This window comes from Diorhabda sublineata, chromosome 2 (genome assembly GCF_026230105.1).
Source record: "Diorhabda sublineata isolate icDioSubl1.1 chromosome 2, icDioSubl1.1, whole genome shotgun sequence".
In the NCBI taxonomy this organism is placed as follows: Eukaryota; Metazoa; Arthropoda; class Insecta; order Coleoptera; family Chrysomelidae; genus Diorhabda; species Diorhabda sublineata.
Genome location: NC_079475.1, coordinates 5,221,301 through 5,244,307, shown reverse-complemented (window position 1 = coordinate 5,244,307; position 23,007 = coordinate 5,221,301). Strand labels below are relative to the sequence as shown.

The window sequence follows — 23,007 nt, the reverse complement described above, 5'->3', positions numbered from 1 at the left end:
CATTTTGGTATGGTATAAAATATTTCATTCAGTAAATTTCACAAAATAGCCTTACGACTTTCTATATTCATATCATATTAAATATACAATGTAAAACATAAATAAGTCTATTGTTACTTTGGCAGTTCTTATATTATGATTCTTTTCTTAAAATATTTATTTGCTTTTATGTTTTTATATTTATATGTTCACGAAGTTCGCCTAGACTGCCTCTATTTGCACCGGAAACAGTGCAATTTAAAAAATAAAATTGGTTTCTTTTCGAAACCGCCACCATATGTACCTCTACTGAGTGAATGCGAAAAAAAAAGGTTTTTGAATGGCAGCTCATTTGTACAGTAGTTTATAACATCACACTGTATGTTGTTTGTGTTATGAAACACATTTACAGACACACACACATAACACACACACACAGAGAAAATTGTCCAGGTATATTGTGTAAGATTAGAAATTAATTATTAAATTAATATGGTGAAATTCTGTTGTCTTTTTGTTCATCGAATTTACTTCTAGCGTTTCAAGACTATTTAGATAATTTGATCGATTGGTATATATGTAATATAATATTTTATATTTAGTTCTTATGTTTATTCGTTTTAGCCAACCTTTTAACTAAGAATTTTGATAAGGTAAGTCTTGGAGTAAAAATTATATCCCGTGATTTAACTTTGATATAAGAAATGTATTTTTCTGACTTTCCACACGTTCCTAATATCGACAATCGTGACAGTTATGGACGTTGGTTGGGGTTAAAGTATTGGAAATTTCATTCTTATTCTATCAATTGGTCCCAAAAGTTAATTTCATTATACAAAGATTTACTGGTACCATCATTGGACACTGGACACGTTGAAAAGACTCCCGATAGCGCTTGTCGTTTCTGCAAGGAAGCAAAGGAACGTCTCCTTTGTGAGTGAAACACTTTGAAATGTAGTTTCTACTGACCTGTAAACATTTCTAGATGCACGATAGATCAAAGTGTTGCGAGGTAGATTTACGGCCTTTACGTACTGACTCACATATCCAATTTTGTTTTTAAAAGTGTTTTCTTTGTAGATCCAATCTGAAAGCATCAGCCTTTGAGGAAGATATTTATTTCAGCATCCAGATGACATATTTTATATGGTAACAAATATAATGCGAATTTTATTGAGTAAATAAAACGAAAGCATATGTAAATTTATTTATTATAATAATAATAATTAAAAAAAGTTCATATTGACAAAAATATATTTTATTAAATTCTAGATAACTTGGCTTGTATATTTTTCAGCTTATTAATTAACAGTTCTGTATTCGGTTTACTGTATAAGTTGGATAATAGAGCCACCACCGTATCTTGACATAATGAAGTGATTCTCCTCCTAAAAATACACAATTAATCGAATTATAATCAACATTTTTTTTTATTTTATTCAATATTTCTAATAATAGTAGAAGATGAGAAAACCTTGAACTCAAACTTAAAACTATACAATGACAGTCTACATACAAATAATGATTATTAAAATAAACGAACAAAAAACTAAGTCAACAATAATAAACCAAAAGATAAAATTAGAAGAATCATATAAAGAGCAGGTCGAAATACCTTGCATGACATCAACACAATAAGGAAAGTTGGAACAAGAAATAAACGAGAAAATTGGAGGAGCTGGAAGATTATTTAATGCAATTAAGACAGTTTCTAACCAAAAAGGAAATACCAAAACAAATAAAAATATATGAAGTAGTAGCTACAATCATATTGACACATGGATCAGAGACATGTACACTGACACAGAAACAAAAAAGTAAAATACCAATTACATAAAGAAATTAGATTGCTAAAGAAAATAGATAATAAATCAAGACATGGCAAAATAAGAGAAAATTTGAATTTAAAACCAATTCAAAACAAAAGAGGAGAATTTAGATGGTTTGACTATGTATGAGATTGGGAGAAGAACAATTATACAGAAGATATATGAAGCACGAAATATACAAAAACAAGATTGGAATACTGATGAGGAGAGGAGATGGGCAGAAGAAATTAAGATGGCAGGGAAAAATCGAGAAATAAGATGGCAAGATATTAAACAAAAGAAACAGGATAGGGAAGAATAAACACTGATGTGGAAAAGGGAGCCCACATATAGACTCAACTCCGGAATGCCATGAAAAGGTAGAATCGCTTCAGAATCAAGTAATTATTTCTAAATATATCTCAAAATCATAGTTTTATTTATTATTGTCCCTCGTTTATTATTATTTTTATACATTTATTAGTGCCCAAATAATTACTCTTTTTGTTCAGTCTACTTCGGAATAAGATCAATTATTATTTAAGTTAAAAAAATGTAAACTTACTTTTCAATGCTGTTGTATGTATCATAGTTACTCAGAAAACAATTTATTAATGCGGCAATGGCTTCTGATAAGTGAAATTCATTCTCTTCCAGTTGCCAAAAATGGTCATTGACTGACAATGTATTTAAACTGAAAAACAACAAAAATTAACAAACCAGTAAAAATTGATTCAAAAAATTGTACATTGCTACTAACTATAGTGGTTGATCACGTTTTTGATTATTGATGCGGGAAAGGCGGTGTCTTTACGCTTGCTGTTATGGTCGAAAAATAGCTATTTGCTCATTTTATAATTACGAATGCGACACGTTCACTTGTCGCACTCAAATTTTGATCAGAACAAAAAAACACAATTGGAATATTAAAAATTAATTGATATTGACGTGACAGTTTAATTGAGTTGGAAATAATACAGAAAACCGGAGAAAGCTCCGTAGTCATATGTTCCGAGTTTATTAAGCCCTTCGCAATAAAAAATAGTTTGTGCAACTCATGTATGTGATGTTTTCAAAGCTTCACCTTTACAATTATTAATTTACAACAATATGTCAATGAATTTGACACATTTTAAAATGTTCTCAGTCATTATTTAAAAAAGTGGTAAATAGTGCGTTCCATGAGTTTTTGTACAAATACTGTTCTTTCGCACTCAAAGTTTTAACTATTATAGTATAGATCAGTTGAAGTTATTTCAAAAAATGTCTCAAATTGAGTAAATGTATCCTACATGACCATTTAAATATGACACAAATTTAGTGCAAGGTGGGTGGAATGTTGTGAGCGATTTTTAGAAGCTTTACCTTGACCAAAAAATTGTTATGGATGATGAAACTATGGTAATTTACTACGATTCGACATCCAAATGATTCCTATTCCATGAAGTGGCATCAGAAAAGAGAGCCAAGAAACCAAACGTCCCGAAAAGCACCAAAAAAGTGATGGCTACAGTATTTTGGGACTACGAGAGTATCGTTTTAATTGACTTTAAGGAATTAAATACAACCGTGATCGCGGCAAATTACAATGTTTCACAAAAATAAAGCAGAATTTTTTATTCGTTTCATAACCTTAGGTGAAACGAGAAGAAGGCAAAGACCGTTCCATCTGCAGGCAAGTTCATGGCGTCGGTTTTTTGGGATGCGCGTGGGATAATTTTCATTGACTATCTTGAAAAGCGAAAAACAATGGCGAGTATTAAGCGAACTTATTCCAACGTTTGAGCAAAGAAATAAAGCGAAAATGGCCGCATTTGGCTAGGAAGAAAGTTTTGTTTCATGAGGACAATGCATCAGTTTACAATCCGTTATTGCAGTGGCCAAAGTTAATGAATCAAAGATTGAATTTCTACCTCATGCATCCTATTCGCCAGATTTACTTACTAAGGCAGTTGCGTAAAATTTTATCGAAAAAAAAAAAAACGGACAAAATCAGCCGAGGTGTGCGCTTGCTTTATGACAATGCTGCAGCGCACACGGCTTCACTTTCCAAGGCTACTGACTTCACAGAGATTGAACACCCACCATATAGCTCTGATCTGGCACCGTTCAACCATTAAACATGTGTTGTACAAACATTTAATCTGTAAGGATGTAGCATATTTTTATAGTACCATAGGAGCTTTAATCAGACGTTAGGAAAAGTGTAGGGGAATAAAGGGAGAATATATTGGAAAATAATCAGTTTTTTTTCAATTGCGACATTTGATTCTATGTGAAGCTAAAAAGTTATGGACTAAGTATGGACTTATCAGCCAAAAAAACTATTATTTTCATACTAATTGGAATAAAAACATTATTTTATTTGTATAAAAAGAAAATATGTTTTCTCTTAAATCACCTTTATATCCCATGTTTCCAACAAATATAATGTGATTATTATTTTTTTATCAGTTTTATTTAAATTACAATTACTTTTAATGTCATTTTTCCAAACAAATCTTCGCATACTATTCAAAGAAATAAAACTTTCGCACTTTTTTCAAATTTAAGAAAATAATAAATAAAATTACTATACTTACTTGTTATAAACATTAATCAGACTTTCAAATGGAATATTCATACTTTCTAGGGCAGTGGGTACAAGTTGTTTGTCTCCTTTCAATTTTGCATTTACTATTTCCAATTCGTAAACAATGTAACCTACAAAAATGCGATACTTACAACAACATTAATTGCACATTAAGTTACTTACTTAAGGGGAAGCAGTTGACCGATTGAGCGTATTGTTTAGCCAATTGTTTAACTTTATTCAAAAGCTGACACACTTTGTCAGTTCCAGTTCCAAAAGTTTTCTTCAATTCTTCCGTTAAAATTTGTTGCCATATAGATTCTATTAGATTTTGATCGGTATATCCGGCACAATCGATGATAGCTAATTGGCATTCTAATAATTTAAAAGGCTCAGCGAAATTTTCATATAGCTGAAAAGAAATATGATAAAATCACGTTAAAGAAATCAGAAATTTTAAAATATATCCTTGACTTATGCACTTTTCCCAATGTTAAGTTATCTATTAGTTAAAATAAATGTGGCGTTAAGTTACTACTGCTATAAAAATTTATTTACCCCTAATCCATTAATGAGATTTTTATATTCTACTTAAAGTTTATCAGCACTATCTATTTTGTTCAAAACTATTGAAAATGCTACATGTAATGGCCAACTGTTAATTGAAAACACCATTATTTTGTCCCAATAACTACACACTTTTTAAAACACTGAAAAAGGATAAATAATGTGCTTCCCGTATTGAGTTCTTACTTATGAACGATATTAAGATCAACTAAAAATATATCAAATCTGGACAAAACAAAAGAAGCAGTAATTCCAATATGGATCTAAAGTATCATTTCATAGTTAGACAAACATGTGAGCAATAATAAAAATCTCAACCAGATAGAACAATAAATACCCATATATATTAACCAGTTTTGTAGCTAAATCGAAAATTGTGATTGCTATCGATAAAATAAACATCTCAAAATTAATTTGTAAAAAACCTAGTCATACCTGTGATATTTCGTACAGTCCGGAATTTAAAACATTAATGGCTTCTTGCGCGTTCGGTATTTGACCTTGTAAATTGATAATAGCATTTAAAATTTGTTCTTGTACTTTAGCAACTTCCATTCTATCTTCTAAATCTCTAAGGAATACGCCCAAGTATGGGGCATAGCCTATTTTATCACTGCGCATACACATGATCGCTCTAGCCAAGTACGACAGTCTTTCTTTAAACAGTATATTCACCCTAAAGATAAAACAGTAGAATCAAGTAAAACTTGTATCATTTAGAGGAGAATAGAAAATATATGCAACATAAACACAAAAAAAGGTGGGACAAAATAAATCGATCCATGATATTGGAAAAGAAACATATCCATATGATGAACATAAATCAGAAAGAAAGCGGAGGATGCTAACACCATTAAAAACTAAGAGGAGAGACCAAGAAATGGATGTATCGAAGAAAAAAAATGAAGATTAACTGATAAAGATAATAAATGACAGTGAGCAGAAGAAGATATATGAACAAGAGGGATTGAAACTATCATTTGACACCTGGGAATGTAAGAAGAAAAATATGATCTGTTAAAATGGGTACTAGACATTTTGAAACAATATTTTTTTTTATTTAAACATACATAACTCCGCATTATCTACTAAGAGTTATTAGCAGGGAAAACATTTACAACATAGTAGTATAATTTATAATAATGAGACATTAGATTTTAGATATAAAATTTTTTTCTCTAAGATAACATAGCACCTTTCCGGATGAAGAGAGAATTGATTTCAAACTTTTTCCTAGCTTGTGTTCTTCATTTTGAGGACATTCGATTAGTAGATGCTTCACTGTGAATCTAATAAATCAATAAGTAGTAGTAATTGTATTGGCATCTACATTATTATGCAAATAGAATACAATACAATGTCATTGTTGATATTATTGTCCTTCCTAGTATGTAATTTCGACTGATGTTGCGGATTGAGGTCTGAAAATAAAACTATCCAAGAGTTTTTTTAAACGTATCGATCTTTTATTTAATTTTTATCAAGCCTAAAAATATATGGTACATTATAACTAATCTTTACCTTCGTCAACGTTTGAGTTATGTACCATATATTTTTAGACTCTATAAAGATCGAAACGTTGGCATTTTAAAAAGTCTTGGTCAATTTCATTTTGAGTCCTCTATACAGCAGCATCATTCGAAATCAATACATTACAATGAGAAAACTATGCAAGAAGTTACAGTACCCCAACTGGTCCAATCAATCTGTATTCAAAAGGCAGAATTATGCTAGCTAAAATATAAATTCCAGAGACGCATGGACATGTTCAACCCATAACACTTTTGCTAAAATGTTCTACAGGACTTAGCATCGTTTCTTTAAATGTAATTATGATTGTTTAATTATATTCTTCCTGAAGGAATGAATTAATGAGGATATTCTTATATTGTCCCAAGCCATAACCCACTAAAATACAGATATTTCAAGATTTGTTCTCATAGACTTTCAAGACGAAGTACCAAAGGAGGGATGGAGTATAATGATATTTCCCCGACACTATAAAAGATCAGTATTCCAAATGTAATAAACAATTTCTACATGGGCCGCGCATTCCAAAACATGGATCAAGTGAATGTGTTGGACTTAGAAAAACAATGAATCAATTTACATAAGAACTAAATTGGAATTTATGGAACCGTTAGTGATATTTATACTGAACACATTGTTTACACCAACACTCACATTTACACTTTCTGGTTTACCCTCCGTCTCTAAAGATAAAAACTTGGTTATTGAAACGCGCGTTAGACAGTATAATTGTGAGTGTGGTGTAAACAGTGTGTTCAGTAACTTACATAAGAGTTCAATAAATTTATGAGCCTCTTCACATATTAATTTGGCTAATTTGAGTGACAAAAAGTAAAAAAGGAAACTATTATTAAAAGTACGTGTTGAACGATTTTAATGATACAGCACTTACCCCGTACGAGAAGCAAGATTATTTAAAATTTTAGCAGCCGCAGCATGATTATTTTTATTTTCGTAGTATTTCCAAAGGAGGTCCATCGAATCTATATTATTGGGATTTTTAGCAGCAGTTCTTTTAAGGTAGGTTTCCAAAGATGAATTATGTATTTTCAATAAATCGCCCATCATATTTTTGGCTACTAACCAATCATATAAAGAAATATGCATGATTTCATCTGGCGTATCCAAAATATCGTTGATAACTTGATTTATCTACAAAAAAGGAAGAGTTTAATACCTAAATTTATGATTAAATAAATTCAACACACCACATATCCGGCTTGTGATTCTTCCTTACCATCTAATATTAAGGACTGATTGTTCGAATAATTATAATTTATCGACGATTCTCGAGTTTGGTTTTGCTCTGTATATAAAGAATCCAACATATTTAACAAATGTCTATAAATTTCCAATCTGAAAAAGAAAAAAAATCCATGTTTTTCTTTGTCACAGTTAAAAAATTACTTCCTGGACCTTTTTAAGCTTTCAATATAATTACAAATAAAATTGATTGAAGTTGGTAATACAACAATCTTTAAAAATAATAATGTAAAATTGCCTATTTATTGCACACCTTCATTACCCGATACCTGAGTCACAATTTGTAATGTCCACTGTTCTGACATTAATTTCCAATTTAAAATTAAACAACATTGCACGAATGTAACCCAGACAGAGATACAACCTCTTGTGTTCTAGTTAAGTGATACAAAGTGTCCCTTATTTTATCCTCCATTAACGTATCTTCTCAGATTACCTAATTTCTGTCTTGTATTAATGTGATTGTGAAGAATCATAAATTTACCTACCTAACTTCAAGTTATTATTGTATTCGTTAAGATTTAGTGTACACTGATCGCTCCTAATGGGAACCAACGTCATACTTAAGTGTATATAAGTGTCCCTTAGAGAGTTGAAGTTCCATTCCATATCAAATTATTTACTATTATTTTATATTGTTGTGACTCTAACGACAATAAATATGATTATTAAAAGCTTTTGTGTACAATAGGATTTTGGTATTTAAAGCGGTTTGCAAACAGATACGAGGTTCTTAATAGTTTGGTATTCGTCGGATTATTGAAAACTAGTGTAATTAATTATTTTCTTACATAATAAATAGTTTGTTACAAAGTAGTTTTAATGTTTTAATACAAATATGGTTAACTATCATTGATTAGCCCGAAGATACATTACATCCCCTATTTTAGAAGATTAAACAATTGAAAGATAAAATATTTGTTTACCTTTCCTGGTAAAAAGCATATCCTTCTTGATCCCCACTATTATCAGCGGAGTTGTAGTAATTTTCAGCAATGCTATCGGGGTCGATTTTTTTGGCAAAATGGGCACATAATTCAATAACAGCTTTATAAGCTTTCAAATTGCAAAGTTCTTTACAAACGTCATTTATATTTAAAGTGGGTCCAATAGATTTACATATTTGTACTGCGGAATAGATCATTTCTTCTTTATCATCGATATTTTGTGTAGTTCGAACCATTTTCAGTATTTCAATTGCCTAAAAAAGATTTTAATGGTATGTTTAAACTGTACAGCTCATTTTATTATAATAAATCAACAATGCAACTATTTTTCCTATATTTTTACAAAATCAGTAAAAAGATGTCTAGATATTTTAATATAGAAAAAAATGTTATGTTTCATTTTTTACTAAGTGTAATGCTTCTCTTATTAACCATAATTCTGTTGTTAAAAGGTTATGATCCCAGACATAGTGACGTACAAATATAAAATAGAAATTTAAAGAAACACGAGGAAGATAATATCTAGTAAGATGAATGCAAATTCTAAAAACAGTCTTAATATTGAAGTATTAAATAATGATAATTACGACACGTGGAAATTTCGAATGGCAACTTTATTGGAAGAAAAATGTGTCGCAGTATTTATACAGAAAGAGTTCCTTGCAAGTTATTACGATGATTCATGGAAATCGAATGGCTATGTAAGTCCCTAATTGTGCAATATTTAAAAACCAAATGCATATACTATGTCGAAAAAATTGGAAGAAAGATAAGAAAAAAAAAGGAAACTTTGGACAATTTTTTCTTCACAAAAAAATGAAGGGCATGAGACCGAGGGAACAAAGAATCGAACCAATTCTTCAAAGAGTATGATGACATTATTAGGCAATTAAGAGCAGTAGGTTGTAAACTAAATAAAAATGATATTGTCTCCAGCATCATTTCAAACAGTGATCACACTACTGGAAAATATACCAGAAGAACTTACTCTAGCTTTTTATGGAAGTATGGTATGTAAAAGACAAAATTTGGAAAAACCAGCAATATTTTCTTGTTAATACTTGTGGGGAATAAGGGCACATAAAAATAAACTGCGGTAGTTTTGAACACGACAAAATTATTTAAATAAAGATAAAAAAGTTCAGAATAGATGTAGAAGCGGACATAGCCAAAGCATATTCTGTAGACGAGGACTTAAACGAATTTGAAAGTAGAGGCGGATTGAACAGAGGCACAACCAGCAGGGCTCACAATGGAATTCAGAGAAGGGATCAAGGGATAGCTAATCACAGAATGGTAAATTATGCTGAAAACAATGAAGATGAAGTGAAAAATGGGAAAAAAATTTTTTTACGACAAATTTGACACACAATAATGTGTGCATATAATTTATTATTTTATATAGACTCTGGTTGTTCAGACCACTTGGTCAATGATAAAAGGTACTTTTCCACCTTAGTATTATTGAATAATTTTATTAAAATTGCGAATGCTGAAAATAACTATCATTTAGAAGGTACCATAAATGCTATAAGCAATGTAAACAGCAAAAAAATCAAATGTACTTTAACAAATATATATTATGTTTCCAATTTGAGAAGTAACCTACTTTCGGTTAAGAAACTAGAAATGACAAATATAAAAATAGTGTTTAATAACAGAAAAATAAATTTGTTTGAAATTTTGATAGGCACAGGCTTCCAGAACAACCTCTATGAAATTAAATCCAAAGTAGTAGATTATGAGTGTGAGTAGAGACTGAGTGTAAGGATTTAAAATTATGGCACAAAAGATCAAGACATATTTGTGATTCTAATTCAGAAAAAATAATCAAGCACAATCTTGTTCATGGTTTAGAAAATGTAATTATAGGTAAAATTGGATTTTGAGAAACGTGTGTAACAGGTAAGATACTAGACTAACTTTTGGGGACACAAACTAAAGCTAAATGATTACTTGAAATTGTTCATACAGTTGTTGCAGGACTATAATACCACAATCACATAATGGTGGTAAATATTTTGTAACATATATTGATAATTACAGTAGAGCATCGATTATTTGTGTAATATGAATAATATATTGTAACTCAATTTTTTCATCAATATATACACCATAAACAAACGATTTTTAAACCAAAAACAGAAAATAGAATTTAAAGTACACCTATAATTATGCAAATTACAGCACTGTATGTTTAAGGATGCTGACAAAAAAATTTTTTTTTAGCTAAAATCTTAGTCTCTTAAGGACAAAAGCTGTATGGTGTTACACTCAGCTTGACGCTCTAGCCACATAGCTTTTTCCAAATAAGTAGACACCTCATTGTGGGTTGGAACATCATTTACTACTTCAGTGCCTTCTCCACCCTCTTCTTCCTCTCTTACTTCGTGATTATCGTTCTTTTTCTGCTGCACAATTTCTTCATCAGAAAGAATCTGATAACCAGGATAGTCGACGTCGCAATTTAACTGATCGTTTATATTGGCATTATCACACTCTTCAAAACCTGGTGCTTCTTTGATGATTTCTCTTATTTCATGCGTATCATACCGTGCAGGCGGCGTCTATCAAATTCAATTTCTTGTAACTGCTTAGCACAGATTCTTCACGATTTTTCATATCTAGAAGCAGTATTTGAAGCATTTGCTTTCTGTAGAAACGTTCAAATGTTTCTAGACCCTGGTACATTGGTTGGTGGACTGAAGTCACATTTGGCGGAAGAAACAGCACATTGAACTTGTCATCATGTGAGCTTTAAACAACGTCTGATGGGTGAGTTATTGCATTATCTATGAGTAAGAGCACTTTACCGGTTGAACTTGTTTTAGGTTACTATTTTTTCACATGTGGGATAAAAACGTCATACCAGTCACGAAAAATCTGTTGTTTTAAATACCTTCAAAATATTTTTCGTTCCATCTTTCAGAATGTAGTTTTTCTTTATATTAAACAAAAAAGGTGCATATGACTTCACCAAGTAATTTGCAAGAGTCTGTACGTTCGGAATTCGGATAATTGATGCTCTACTGTACTCTAATTTTGTTTATGTTTATATTATTAAAAATAAAAATGAGGCTTATCAACCTATAACAAAAAATAATGGTAGAGAGAATGGTAGGAAAAATAGTATTAGAGAAAATACTTACTTTCGAAAACGCTACATCTTCAGTTCTGTACAATTGAGGACAAACTTCTCTTAATTTGCTGCTTATCGAATCAACGGATGCGTTATCTCCCAAATACGAATGGACCAATGCAGAAATGAGCAACGAGCATATGTCGTGCTTATAAAGGAACAAATCTTTAAAAGATGTGTTCAGAAGAATTTGTTGTTCATTTTCCGGAAGAGATGCTATTAAAGAGTGAAATTGGTGTTCACACAGGATACGCCATAAACCTATAAAATATAATAAAAGCCAAAATGAAACATACATTTCTTTTTGGGTTTATATTATAGACGAATTTAAACGTATCTACAGTTATGATATTTTATTCATATATAAAATTCTACAAGGCAGATAAGAAATTTTTAACTAGAGATGAATGAAAGCAATTATGAATAGACTTATATGCAGACTATTTAGGTCCATAGCCTTGTAATTTCTCTCCACTTCTTTCGGTCCCTTGCTTTTTCTCTCCAGCTCTGGATGTTTTTATCTCCAAGGTCTTCTTCTACTATTTTTCTCCACAGTTTTTTGTTCTACCTCTTTTCCTTTTGCCCTTTGGTATCTTCCATGCAACTTGTTTTAAAAGGCTGTCTTTGTCCATTCTATCTAAGTAACCCCTCTATTGTAACATTCTTGTCTTTATAAACGTGATGATGGGTGACTCATTGAAAAGTGTGTAGATTTCATGGTTTAATCTTCCATTCTATCCTAACTCTATCTGCTTTCCTCCAAAAATTCTTCTTAGTATTTTTCTTTCCCAGATTTCCAATTATTGTGTTTCAATGTTAATATCCTTCTAAGGCTGTCTGCACAGCTGTTACTACTACACCCAAATACGTGAAATTTTTTACTTCCTCGAATTCTATTATCGTCCCATCATGTTTATATACAGGGTGCGGCAGCATAACTTCCTTTTTTAAAAAGTTCGCCATTTTGTCGGTAGATGTCGTAACGGAGTGCTAGTGGTCTCGTTCGAGAGGGGGGACTATAAAGTTTTGTCCCGGCACAGTTCAGTCGCCATCATGCGTTGGAACAGTGAGGAGCGTGCGTTTGCCGTTGAGGTTTACTTTTCGAGCGGATGTTATGTGATCGCAACCCAGCGCGCCTTTCGGAATCGCTTTAATTTAGCCCCCTTGGCCCCTGTCCCGGACCGGAAATCAATTGTTACGTGGGTCACTACGTTCAGACAAACTGCAAGTGTGACAAGACGAAGAACTGGAGTCCCTCGGCCCATTAGATCACCGGAGAACATTGAGTTAGTTAGAACTTCAGTGTTGCGATCACCACGGCGTTCTGCGCGCAAACATGCGTCTGCCCTTGGACTTTCCGATCGTTCTGTGAGGAGAATACTTCATGATGATCTTCATTTTCATCCATACAAGATGGCAATTGTGCAGGAACTTTCTGAACGTGACTTCAATTCTCGGAGGAACGCGTGTGAGGTTTTTCTGGAAGTCGTTCCTGAGGACGCTATTGTTTTTTTTAGTGATGAAGCCCATTTTCATTTGTGTGGATCCGTAAACAAACAAAACATGCGCTACTGGGCTGATACCAATCCTCGACAATTGCATCAACGGCCTTTGCATTCACCTAAAGTCACAGTGTGGTGTGCAATTTACTCACGTGGAATTATTGGTCCCTGGTTCTTTGAGGAAAATGAAGTCACAGTGACAGTGAATTCGCACCGGTATGTAAACATGTTACAGGAATTTTTTTTCCCACGGCTAGATGAGTTGGACTTAGGGGACACTTGGTTCCAACAAGACGGAGCAACGGCACACACTTCAAGAACATCGATGGCTGTTTTGAGGGAACACTTCCCAGAGCGCCTTATCTCAATTAGGGGCGATTTGGAGTGGCCAGCCCGCTCTCCCGATTTGACCCCTTGTAATTATTTCCTATGGGGTTTTTTGAAATCCCGTGTGTATGTGAACCGTCCAAGGACCCTACAAGATTTGAAGACGAACATCCAGGAAGAAATTGCCAACATAACGCCTGCTATGCTGGCAAGAGTCATGACAAACGCCAGAAATCGGTTTACTCAGTGTATGGAGAATGGGGGACGTCACCTAACTGATTTGATCTTCAAAACTCAGTAAAACAAAACTTTATGTATGTGCCTGTATTATAAAAAACGAATAAAAATTTTCTGATTCATACAATAAGTTTTATTAACTTTTGAAAAAAGGAAGTTATGCTGCCGCACCCTGTACTATGAAATTGTTTTCTATTTTACTTCCACATTTATTCTTTATTTCAATCAACTTTGTTTTGTCCTTATTGAAGTTTAGGCCTATCTCTTCTGCAGCTGTTATTAGTTGTTTTGTGGTTTCTTCAAGCTTTCTTCTGTTTTTTGCTATCAAAGTTTTTTTTCGTGGAGGTTGTTACTGCTTGTTAACTTTTTCCTAGTTTTTTTAACAGTTAGTGTGTGGCTTTCTACTCGGCTGCTTAAGTATTCTTCAATGTCTATCGTATACTTTCTTTCAATATTTTTTCTCGTCAAATTTGCTTAATCTTTATTTTTGTTATTTCCATTTTTTTATTGTAATTTTAACACCTACCATAAAGTGATCCAAACTTATGTCTACTCCACGATATTATAAAATAAATTAAATTAATATCGTTATCGCTACTAAAATAAATGATTTTAATTAATTTAATGTTAGGTAATGAGAATAGAGCTATAGAATGGCTCGCGGCAATAAGGAACCTTAGCCATAATTTTAAAAATTTCGCGTTAGGAGCCCGGAAAGTTTTCCATTCGTACCTACTAGTACTACCAAAATATTACAGTTGATAGATATCTGTAGTATATTTAATTACTTATTTTTCTATGACGAATATTTTCAGAATTTTGTGTTTAGTAGAGTCTGAAGCCACATTTCAATTCAGATGATTCTTTAAAGGATGAAGGTTACCTTCCTGGTGGTACTGGAATTTAAACCGGTTCATCTTTGCCAAAACAGAGAAAGGTAAATGTATGTGGCTCATGACCCTTCTGTTAAAATTTATGTTTTTATTCGCACCAACACTCTTTAAGGTAGTTTTCTAAAAAATCCAAATATGTCGTATAAGACAGACACATCTCAAATCACCTCAACGCACTCAGTATAAAAAAATATATTTTGCAGGTGCTAAAACTGAGACGCTATACACGAAAAATTGGGGCCAACTACAGAATATATGATATTGGAAATTTAGAAAAAGCAGGAAAAGAGGAGTTTTATTCATAAAACCAAGGGACACTATAGACAAAAGGGTGAAAAATCGTTATTTGTTGAAGCCAGGTGGACAAACTGGTTTGACCGCAGCTTAAGGGGCTGAATTAGTGGAAAATATCCAGCTAAGCAGTGAATTGAGGTTTCCCCTAACTTCAATAGATGTGAGGTACTCCGTTACAACCAAAAATGTAATAATTGAAATTTTTTCTTATCTTTTTTTCACTTATCTTACAGTATTGCATTTTACTATTGTCATTTTAAAAGAACATGTCATATAGACGGCTAATAAAAAATTTTTTTACGTTGAGACAGATTGGTCAAAAAGAAGTTTTTATCATTTCTGTTTAAATATAAAATACTTACTACCCATCAATTTGGGTTTTTAAGTAACAAATGCACAAGTGATGCTATAGTCTCCCTCCTTAATAATGTGTACTCTAGCCTAAACAGCCATCACTCCACTGCAACAGCTTTTTGTGATTTTTCTAAGGCTTTCGATTGTGTTAAACATAATATTTAATTAACAAATTGCAGTACTACAGTTTCAGGGGAACACCTCTAGCATGGTTAAGTCATACCTTACCAACAGAAGTCAGCTTGTAAGGGTTGATACAACGATGTCTTCTTGCAAGCCAATAGAATGTGTAGTGCCCCAAAGCTCAGTACTAGGCACATTTTGTTTATAGTTTATAAAGTGGTACAATTAAAATCATCTGTGTCTTAACGTTTCAAAAACTTAAGTTTTATCATATAATAATATATTGCTGCCTTTTATATCAAATAACACCACCATTGACGTCGTTGAATCTATAAAATTCTTAGAGCTTGTTGTGGCCAATTTTATCGATATTTTGTAAATGTGGCTTAGGCACATTATTGCATCGAGCACTTTAACTATTATATCAAAATGACTCACCCAATATTTGACAACAATGGGACACGAATATTTTCAAAGCATTCAACGACATTCTCTCTTCTAATTGGGCATCTTGTATTGTATGATTCATCCTTGTAACATTCATAGACGTATTGTTGAAAGTAACATTTTGAATTTGGCTCTGACTCGTATTGGTTGCCGAAAGTTGAGTATTTTTTATAAGGAAATTGTGTAAGGCTGTCAAATTATTCAAGATGAATATACAATCATCTCCAGTTACGGTACTATAAGTCTAAAATTGAAAATGTTATTTAAATGTCCGTAAAACACATTCATACCTATACTTACTGTTAAATTTTTTCCATCTAAAGAAAGTCTATCGACAGTTCTGCGCAACCAAATCGGTCTCAATATTCTACTTAAATACAAATATAGTCCATTATGTTTGGCAGAAAATATGAATGGAGTGGATAGATCGTAAGTAGTAGAAGTCGGTGATATTGTTTGATGTTGATACTGTGCTGATGGAAATTGGTGTGGACTCGGTGTCGAAATTATTTGTGGAGCAAAACTTGTTCCGGAAACTAAAAGATATTAAATATGTATTATTGCGATAATTTTATTTGAAATTACTATTATCACTTACACATATTGTTGGACACCAATTTAGGCTCTCCTCCATACAAAAAGAAAGCTCTAGCAGCATATTCGGCTACCTCCAGATTATCCTCATTTTCCAATGATGCCAAAATTAAACAAGTAGCACAAGCTTGATCTTCCTTTTGAATTGCGAAGAATGTTTTAAGTGCTTCCGTATCTTGACCGTGACTGTCTTTTAATATCTGATTCAAAATATCGACAGGGCGCAATTTTATGAAAATTTGAACGCTATGAGATGTTAGTACTATGTACTTTTTAGGTGGTTCTGCATGTTGTCTAACTACAAGAGGAGGAGCTTCTTGGTTGTCAGGTAATTGTAACGGCATCGTACTTCTCACCTAATAAAAAAAACAGACTGTATAATACCTTCAAAATTATATATATAAAACAGTTCAAATCTTTTTGATACTAGATATTCTAACAAGAATTGTTTTGGGAAAAAAGTGTCTATTTAATCTGAATATAAAGTAAGATTAGCTAAATTCGCAACAAAATTTTTGGCCAAAAAAGGACTCTAGTTGGAACCATTAGAGTAATATCCAAAGCAGCCAAACATTAGAAGTTTGTTTACTCGGCTATATAAATCAGAGAATTGTACCCTGACAATTTATAATACCAAACCAAATAAATGAGTAGCTATACAAAGTATAAAGTGAAACTTGATAAAAATAATAAATAATGCTAGAGGAAACTATTCAATTTCGTAACAGCAAAGAATGTGCAGTTGATGTATTAGATAAAATGGTTAGAAAATTTATAGTGAAAGATAGTTCTTGTAGATGGCCTCTTAAAATATTTTTTCCTCTGTAAAGAAATAGCAGGAATACTAATACAACAAAAAGAGTTGTTTCAATAAGCAGAATAGTTTGCTACCAAGCTAAACACAATAATTTATCAGAACATCATTACTTACTATAAAATAAAAAAAGTCTTATAGGGTTTACTATGAATTTCAATTTTTGTGGAAATAATGTAAGTTTCATTATGTACTTTTTTCTAAAAACAATCAAAAGGGTCCTTTTATTTTCATATCATAACTCATTTGGTAGGTATTTCTGAGTACTTTAAGTGGTGTTCAATAAGTAAAAAAATATATTAAAAAATTACAATAAATTAACCCAACTTAAATTAGTATTAAAGGTTTTTTTAAGGAAGGAATTTATTCTTTTTTCTTATCAGCCTCAATTTTGGTAATGACAATTTACAGTTTTTTGAGTTATTTATGAAAAACGGCTTTGACGTTGATTAATTTTAATAACTTTATATAACAAATTTTGCTTAGAATTAGTCTCTATAGATTCCTAGGATTATTTTCAGTTGTCATTGTTGATATTATTGTCCTTCTTACTATGTAATTTCGAATGGTGTTGTGGAATGAGGACTCAAAATAAAATTGTCCAAGAGTTTTTAAAATGCCAATGACTAATCTTATTGGTTATTTAAAGAAAAAGGTGATCTTCCAACATGTATATCAGTGAATCAAAAGATCTATTATGTTCCCTTTTCTTACTGTGACACTGGAAATTCTCAGCGGTTATAGCTAATCTATTAATCCTACTCCTCTCAGAAAGTTCAGAATGTCGAATGGCTCTAGCAGCCAGAGATATTAGTTTTATATTTGTGTTAGAGCCATCCTACATTCTGAATTTTCTGAGAGGAGTAGGATTAATAGATTAGCTATAAACACTGAGGATCCCCAGTGTCACAGCAATAAAGGGGGACACAATAGATCCTTTGAATCATGGATGTACATATATACAACATTGTTGAAAGATCAACTCTTTTTGGATATAACCAACAAGATTAGTGGGTTATTTGAAAAATGTAATTATACTGCCTCTGTGTCTCTTATGATAAAGTATTTCAAAGATACACAAGGTTCATTCCAATCCATTAGAAAACCGTCCTTGGTACGGTGATGATTCTGGCAATAGAGATTACTTTTTCCAACTAGGTAGTAATCATTATAAGAATGATTCTGTTTTGTGTTGGTTGATAGCAAGTACTAATACAAAGTAGGTAGGTAGTATAAATATTTGTATCAAGTTAATCGATGATAATCATTAAATTTAATTGACTTATTATTAGTATAATAGTCTTTAGATGTTAATTTATTATCTTACTTTAAAAAGATATAGGCCTGCAGATCTGAAATAAATAGAGAAATTTTGAACTTGACTGGTTTCCTACCAGCAAATTAGTCTCTTAGTCAAAAAAGTAGCTAAACAATCCAAAACTTTAATTGCTATTAATTAAATAATTATATTACACATTACTGTAGGATAAGAACTGGTTTTTCTAAAGTAACAATTATATTCAACTACATACCTCTGATATAGCCAAAGCTGGTCCATCCAAAGTTACAACTGAATAAGCCTCCACTAATGATGGATTAAAGGGAAATAAATCTGAGCTCATACACCAAAGAACATCTTTTTCATTAACAGTTGAAATCAATACCAAATTTCTATCTCTATAATGTGACACATGAACCGCTCTGGGTCTGACTGAAATGTTGGCCGAATATCCTGGTGGCAATCTCACGTGAGCCAGAGTTAGAGTGTAGGGTCTTTGGTTAGGTTGTTGATTAGAAAGACTTACTACTGTGAGATAAAATCTAACTCCGGTCTGAGATACTGCTACTAAATTAAGATTCGCTGATTCAGAAGCTTCAATAGCTGATATACTTACTATTGGTCGAAAATTTTGACTGTCCAATGTTCTGAAATAAAATTTTTAAGAAATTTGAACATATTACAAAAGAGAAATATATGGACCTAGAATTAAACCATGAAATTCTAGTTATATAAATTAAAAGATATATTTCTTACTTGACTGTACTCATAGCTTGATTAACTAAGGTAGTTTGTGACATTTTAACAATTTTAGAAAAACTAGTTCCTTTTTCCCCCAAATCACAAACTTCGATGGTTCCTTTTTCTGTTAAAGTGTATAATATATGTCTACTTTCATCTATAGAAATTTGACAAATACCATCTTCTTCACTTAATGCTGCATTCAAAAATGATGGAACTAAAAATGATAAGGTGCTAGTAGAAAGATTGATTTTCTTACAGCGTTTTCCAAACCATCCACTTTCAGCCTAAAATAAAATGAATTCAAGATATATGCCAATTAAACATTTCTTTGTTTAATTGATACATAAATGAATTGAGATGTTAGTGAAAAGAATAATTTTTCTATACCAATATTATAAAGCTGACAAGATTGACTGAAAGCTGAAGACTATATAGCATCACTCTATGACCTTACAGAATTTAAAAACCTTTGAATTATCAATGCTATATTTGTAGTAATAATTACCTGATAAGAAATTTCGAATAGATTTCCTTCCTTTGTTCCATAGAATATCCTACCATCCTCTGTACTGTTTATAATTGTAACTGTTGCACCATCAGTCGTCAATGTGAATACTGGGTCTGGTATAAGTTGGATTTCATCAGTGTTTTCAGTAAATGTTACACCTAAAATAAGTTCAATTGGCATAATAAGAAGTTATAGTTATTTACGTAACTAGTTATGAAAAGAGCAATATTGTTCTTTAAGTGTAATATTTGCCAAAACGAGTGCCAGCACCTACGAATACAAACATTTGGTCTGTTTTGAACCAGATCGAATCAACTTATAATTGAAAGTGAAACATATTAGTAAAATCAGTTGAAAAAAAAATCAAAAGACAAGCATTTTGGACATCTACCCCAGAATCAACAATTAAACGGCTTCCTGACCAAGAAGACGTCGGCAATTCAAGTTAAGGTTAGTGGCTCAATTCCTTTCTCATTATTTCCTACCAAGACAATCTTCATTGTGTAATTTTACTTTTATTTTGATATCAAATTAAACTAAAATTCAGAGAAGGCGACAATACCTTCTCGTTAGAATCGCAAATTTTAGATCTTAAAGAAATTTTTGGAACTTATAATTCAGTACAAACTGATATTGAAGGGTTAATGTTCACACCTACACAAAAACAAGATAAAATCATTGCTTTGGAAGAAGAAGCCAATAAGAAAAGACACTAGTTCTAACGTCACAGGGACTTCCTCTAATCCTAATTGAACCATCATAAATATAAACAAAAATGGGACTAATCCAGAAAGCAGCACATTCTTAACACCTTTACCTCTACCAACATTCTCTAGTAATTATAGTAATTGGTTCTCTTTCTATGATTCTTTCAAGGCATTAGTACACGATGATACAAGTATGCAAATTTTATTATCTTCGTGATTGTTTGAAGGTCGAAATGGGACATACTATCGAACCATTAACCATTTCTAATGATAATCATGAAAGTGCCATTAGTTTGTTAAACAACATTTTGAGAACTAACAACTGATAGAGCACCCACATATGTTAAACATTTTAAATATCCAACCCTTAAGGCGTCAAGGAGTAACTTAAAGTATCACAATTGATAGCAGAATGAGATAAAATGAATAATCAATCTGTCAGATGTATCAGGAGCGGATTCAGGTCCGACTTAAGGGGAAATTTTAAATTTAAAGGTATGGATTTTTTAGGAAATGGATAATAGAGTAGCTCCCGATCAAAACACCATTTGCAAAGAATATTAAAACATAAAGATAAACTTACACTGCTTTAGTTTGACTTATGATTTGAAAAAATAATATGGAATATAAATTACCAAATAAATTTAGGCTACAGAAGAAAGAGAATATTGTACAAAGGAAATGTCATAAAGAAGCTAGAATTATCAGTTGTTTCACTCCAAGTGAATACACAGAAAACATAAAAACAAATATTGTCATATACAATTTGAGAGCTTAAAACATTTCAAAGCAGTTACTTAAATTCTAAAAATTACTGTGTAAATTTAAAAATAAATTTTTTAGTCTTATCTTATAAACTAGACAAAAAAGGAAATAAACTAAAGTAAATCAATAAAAAATACTATTTGACACAAGTAATATTAGAGACAAAGTTTTTGATTTTGCAAAACAATGTATAACATTTATGGGGTCAACTATGAAGAATGTGCAAACATGCAAGTCCAACCATTCTCTTCTACTCTAGTCCACAGCTTTAGATGCTACAAAAAAACATCTCTCTTCACTGGTGTTGCTTACTAGCAATGTACACAAAACTTGAAGAAGGGCATGGATTATCAAGTAAACAAAACTTATTCAATTACCAATTTTTATTGTTTGGAACAGAGCTCTTGGAGAACGTTCCCCCATGAATCCACCCTTAATGTATGAGCTTGTAGATTTTTTTAAGAGATTAAAATTATTCATTTACAACATTTAATAACGAAAAATATTAAAAATGAAAATTAGAATTACAAATAAATTTAAATATTCACTTACCTAATACTATGATATCAACAGAAGTTGCCAAAACGAGTAGATATTTAATAAAGGAATGGAAAACTCCAATTTTAGGTTTTACCAGACCCACACATACAATGGTTTCATTTATACCATCGAAATATGCTAAATCCGTATTTTGTTCATACGTCCATACATAAATATCACTGTCAACAGTTAACCAAGCTCTGTTTATTTCACAAAACAATCCCATCATACAGTGACATTGCACTCCTATTATCAATGGGTTAAGGATATAATCTTTTAGTTTAAGTATCAACACAAAGTAAATTTGATAATAGTGAAGAACTGATACTTGTTAGAAAAAAATAATTATTTATTTAATCCTGTATAATAAAAAATAAATTAGTATTATAATATATATATATATATATATATATATATATATATATATATATATATATATATATATATATATATAAATATATATATATATTTATATCAAAATTTACAAATAGTAAAAGGATACGTGCAAAGTGGTCAACAATTTCTGATGGCAAAGGGACATTATTCACGCATTTTATTTGCGTCATATGGTTCATAACGTGTGATACCCCACTAAACGTTGGATAGTCATGATCTGCAAAGCCACTAGCTGTTGATCCATTCTGGGGATTTATATTCATAAAGTCTATCAATTTTGGAGAGTTACTATCGAGTAGTAACGCATTATCTATATTTCTTGAAGTCAATTCCATTTTTTGGATTGGATTTTCGGTGATATTGTATGTTGATGTCTTATTCATATTATAGGGTTGCTATTTAATCTTACAGTTAAAATTATTTTCGTAACCACAGTTCCTTGCAATAAAATTTTGAACTTAAATCAATTTGTATTGCTAATACTGTAAACTACCGGTTCATTTTAATTTAAAATATAGTTAAAACCAAATTAACGTGATAACGACTCAACGGAACAAGCAAAAATGACAAGTTTGAATTTTTTGGCTAGATTAAGCTCTTCTTCGATTTTATACAATATGTCGAAAAATTATAAAATATAAACAGATAGTTTTCAATGTGATTTTCAACATTTACTGT

The 23,007-nt window shown here is 31.5% G+C and overlaps 1 protein-coding gene across 1 annotated transcript; it reads right to left on the bottom strand.

Moving 5' to 3' along the window:
• Positions 1 to 1,171: 1,171 nt before the first annotated feature.
• On the bottom strand, positions 1,172 to 22,893 carry LOC130452827 (nuclear pore complex protein Nup154). The gene is made up of 17 exons (XM_056792296.1): positions 22,436 to 22,893; positions 21,946 to 22,179; positions 19,919 to 20,079; positions 19,426 to 19,697; positions 18,923 to 19,316; positions 16,581 to 16,932; positions 16,283 to 16,518; positions 15,974 to 16,226; positions 11,816 to 12,066; positions 8,646 to 8,920; positions 7,665 to 7,812; positions 7,349 to 7,608; positions 5,362 to 5,602; positions 4,543 to 4,771; positions 4,370 to 4,490; positions 2,353 to 2,481; positions 1,172 to 1,367 (listed from the first exon to the last, which is right to left on the bottom strand). Exons 1-17 carry the CDS (start codon positions 22,710 to 22,712, stop codon positions 1,241 to 1,243), a joined length of 3,960 nt encoding a protein of 1,319 aa, XP_056648274.1. The 5' UTR covers positions 22,713 to 22,893; the 3' UTR covers positions 1,172 to 1,240.
• Between the last annotated feature and the right edge of the window lie 114 nt (positions 22,894 to 23,007).

What these genes read in the sequence shown, in the direction of transcription:
- LOC130452827 (XM_056792296.1), bottom strand. Translation starts at nt 22,712, where the DNA reads ATGAATAAGACATCAACATACAATATCACCGAAAATCCAATCCAAAAA. An exon ending in TGTTGATATCATAGTATTAG is followed by an intron (nt 20,080 to 21,945) that starts GTAAGTGAATAT and finishes AACTTATTTTAG; the next exon opens with GTGTAACATTTACTGAAAAC. An exon ending in TATGCTTTTTACCAGGAAAG is followed by an intron (nt 7,813 to 8,645) that starts GTAAACAAATAT and finishes TTTCTTTTTCAG; the next exon opens with ATTGGAAATTTATAGACATT.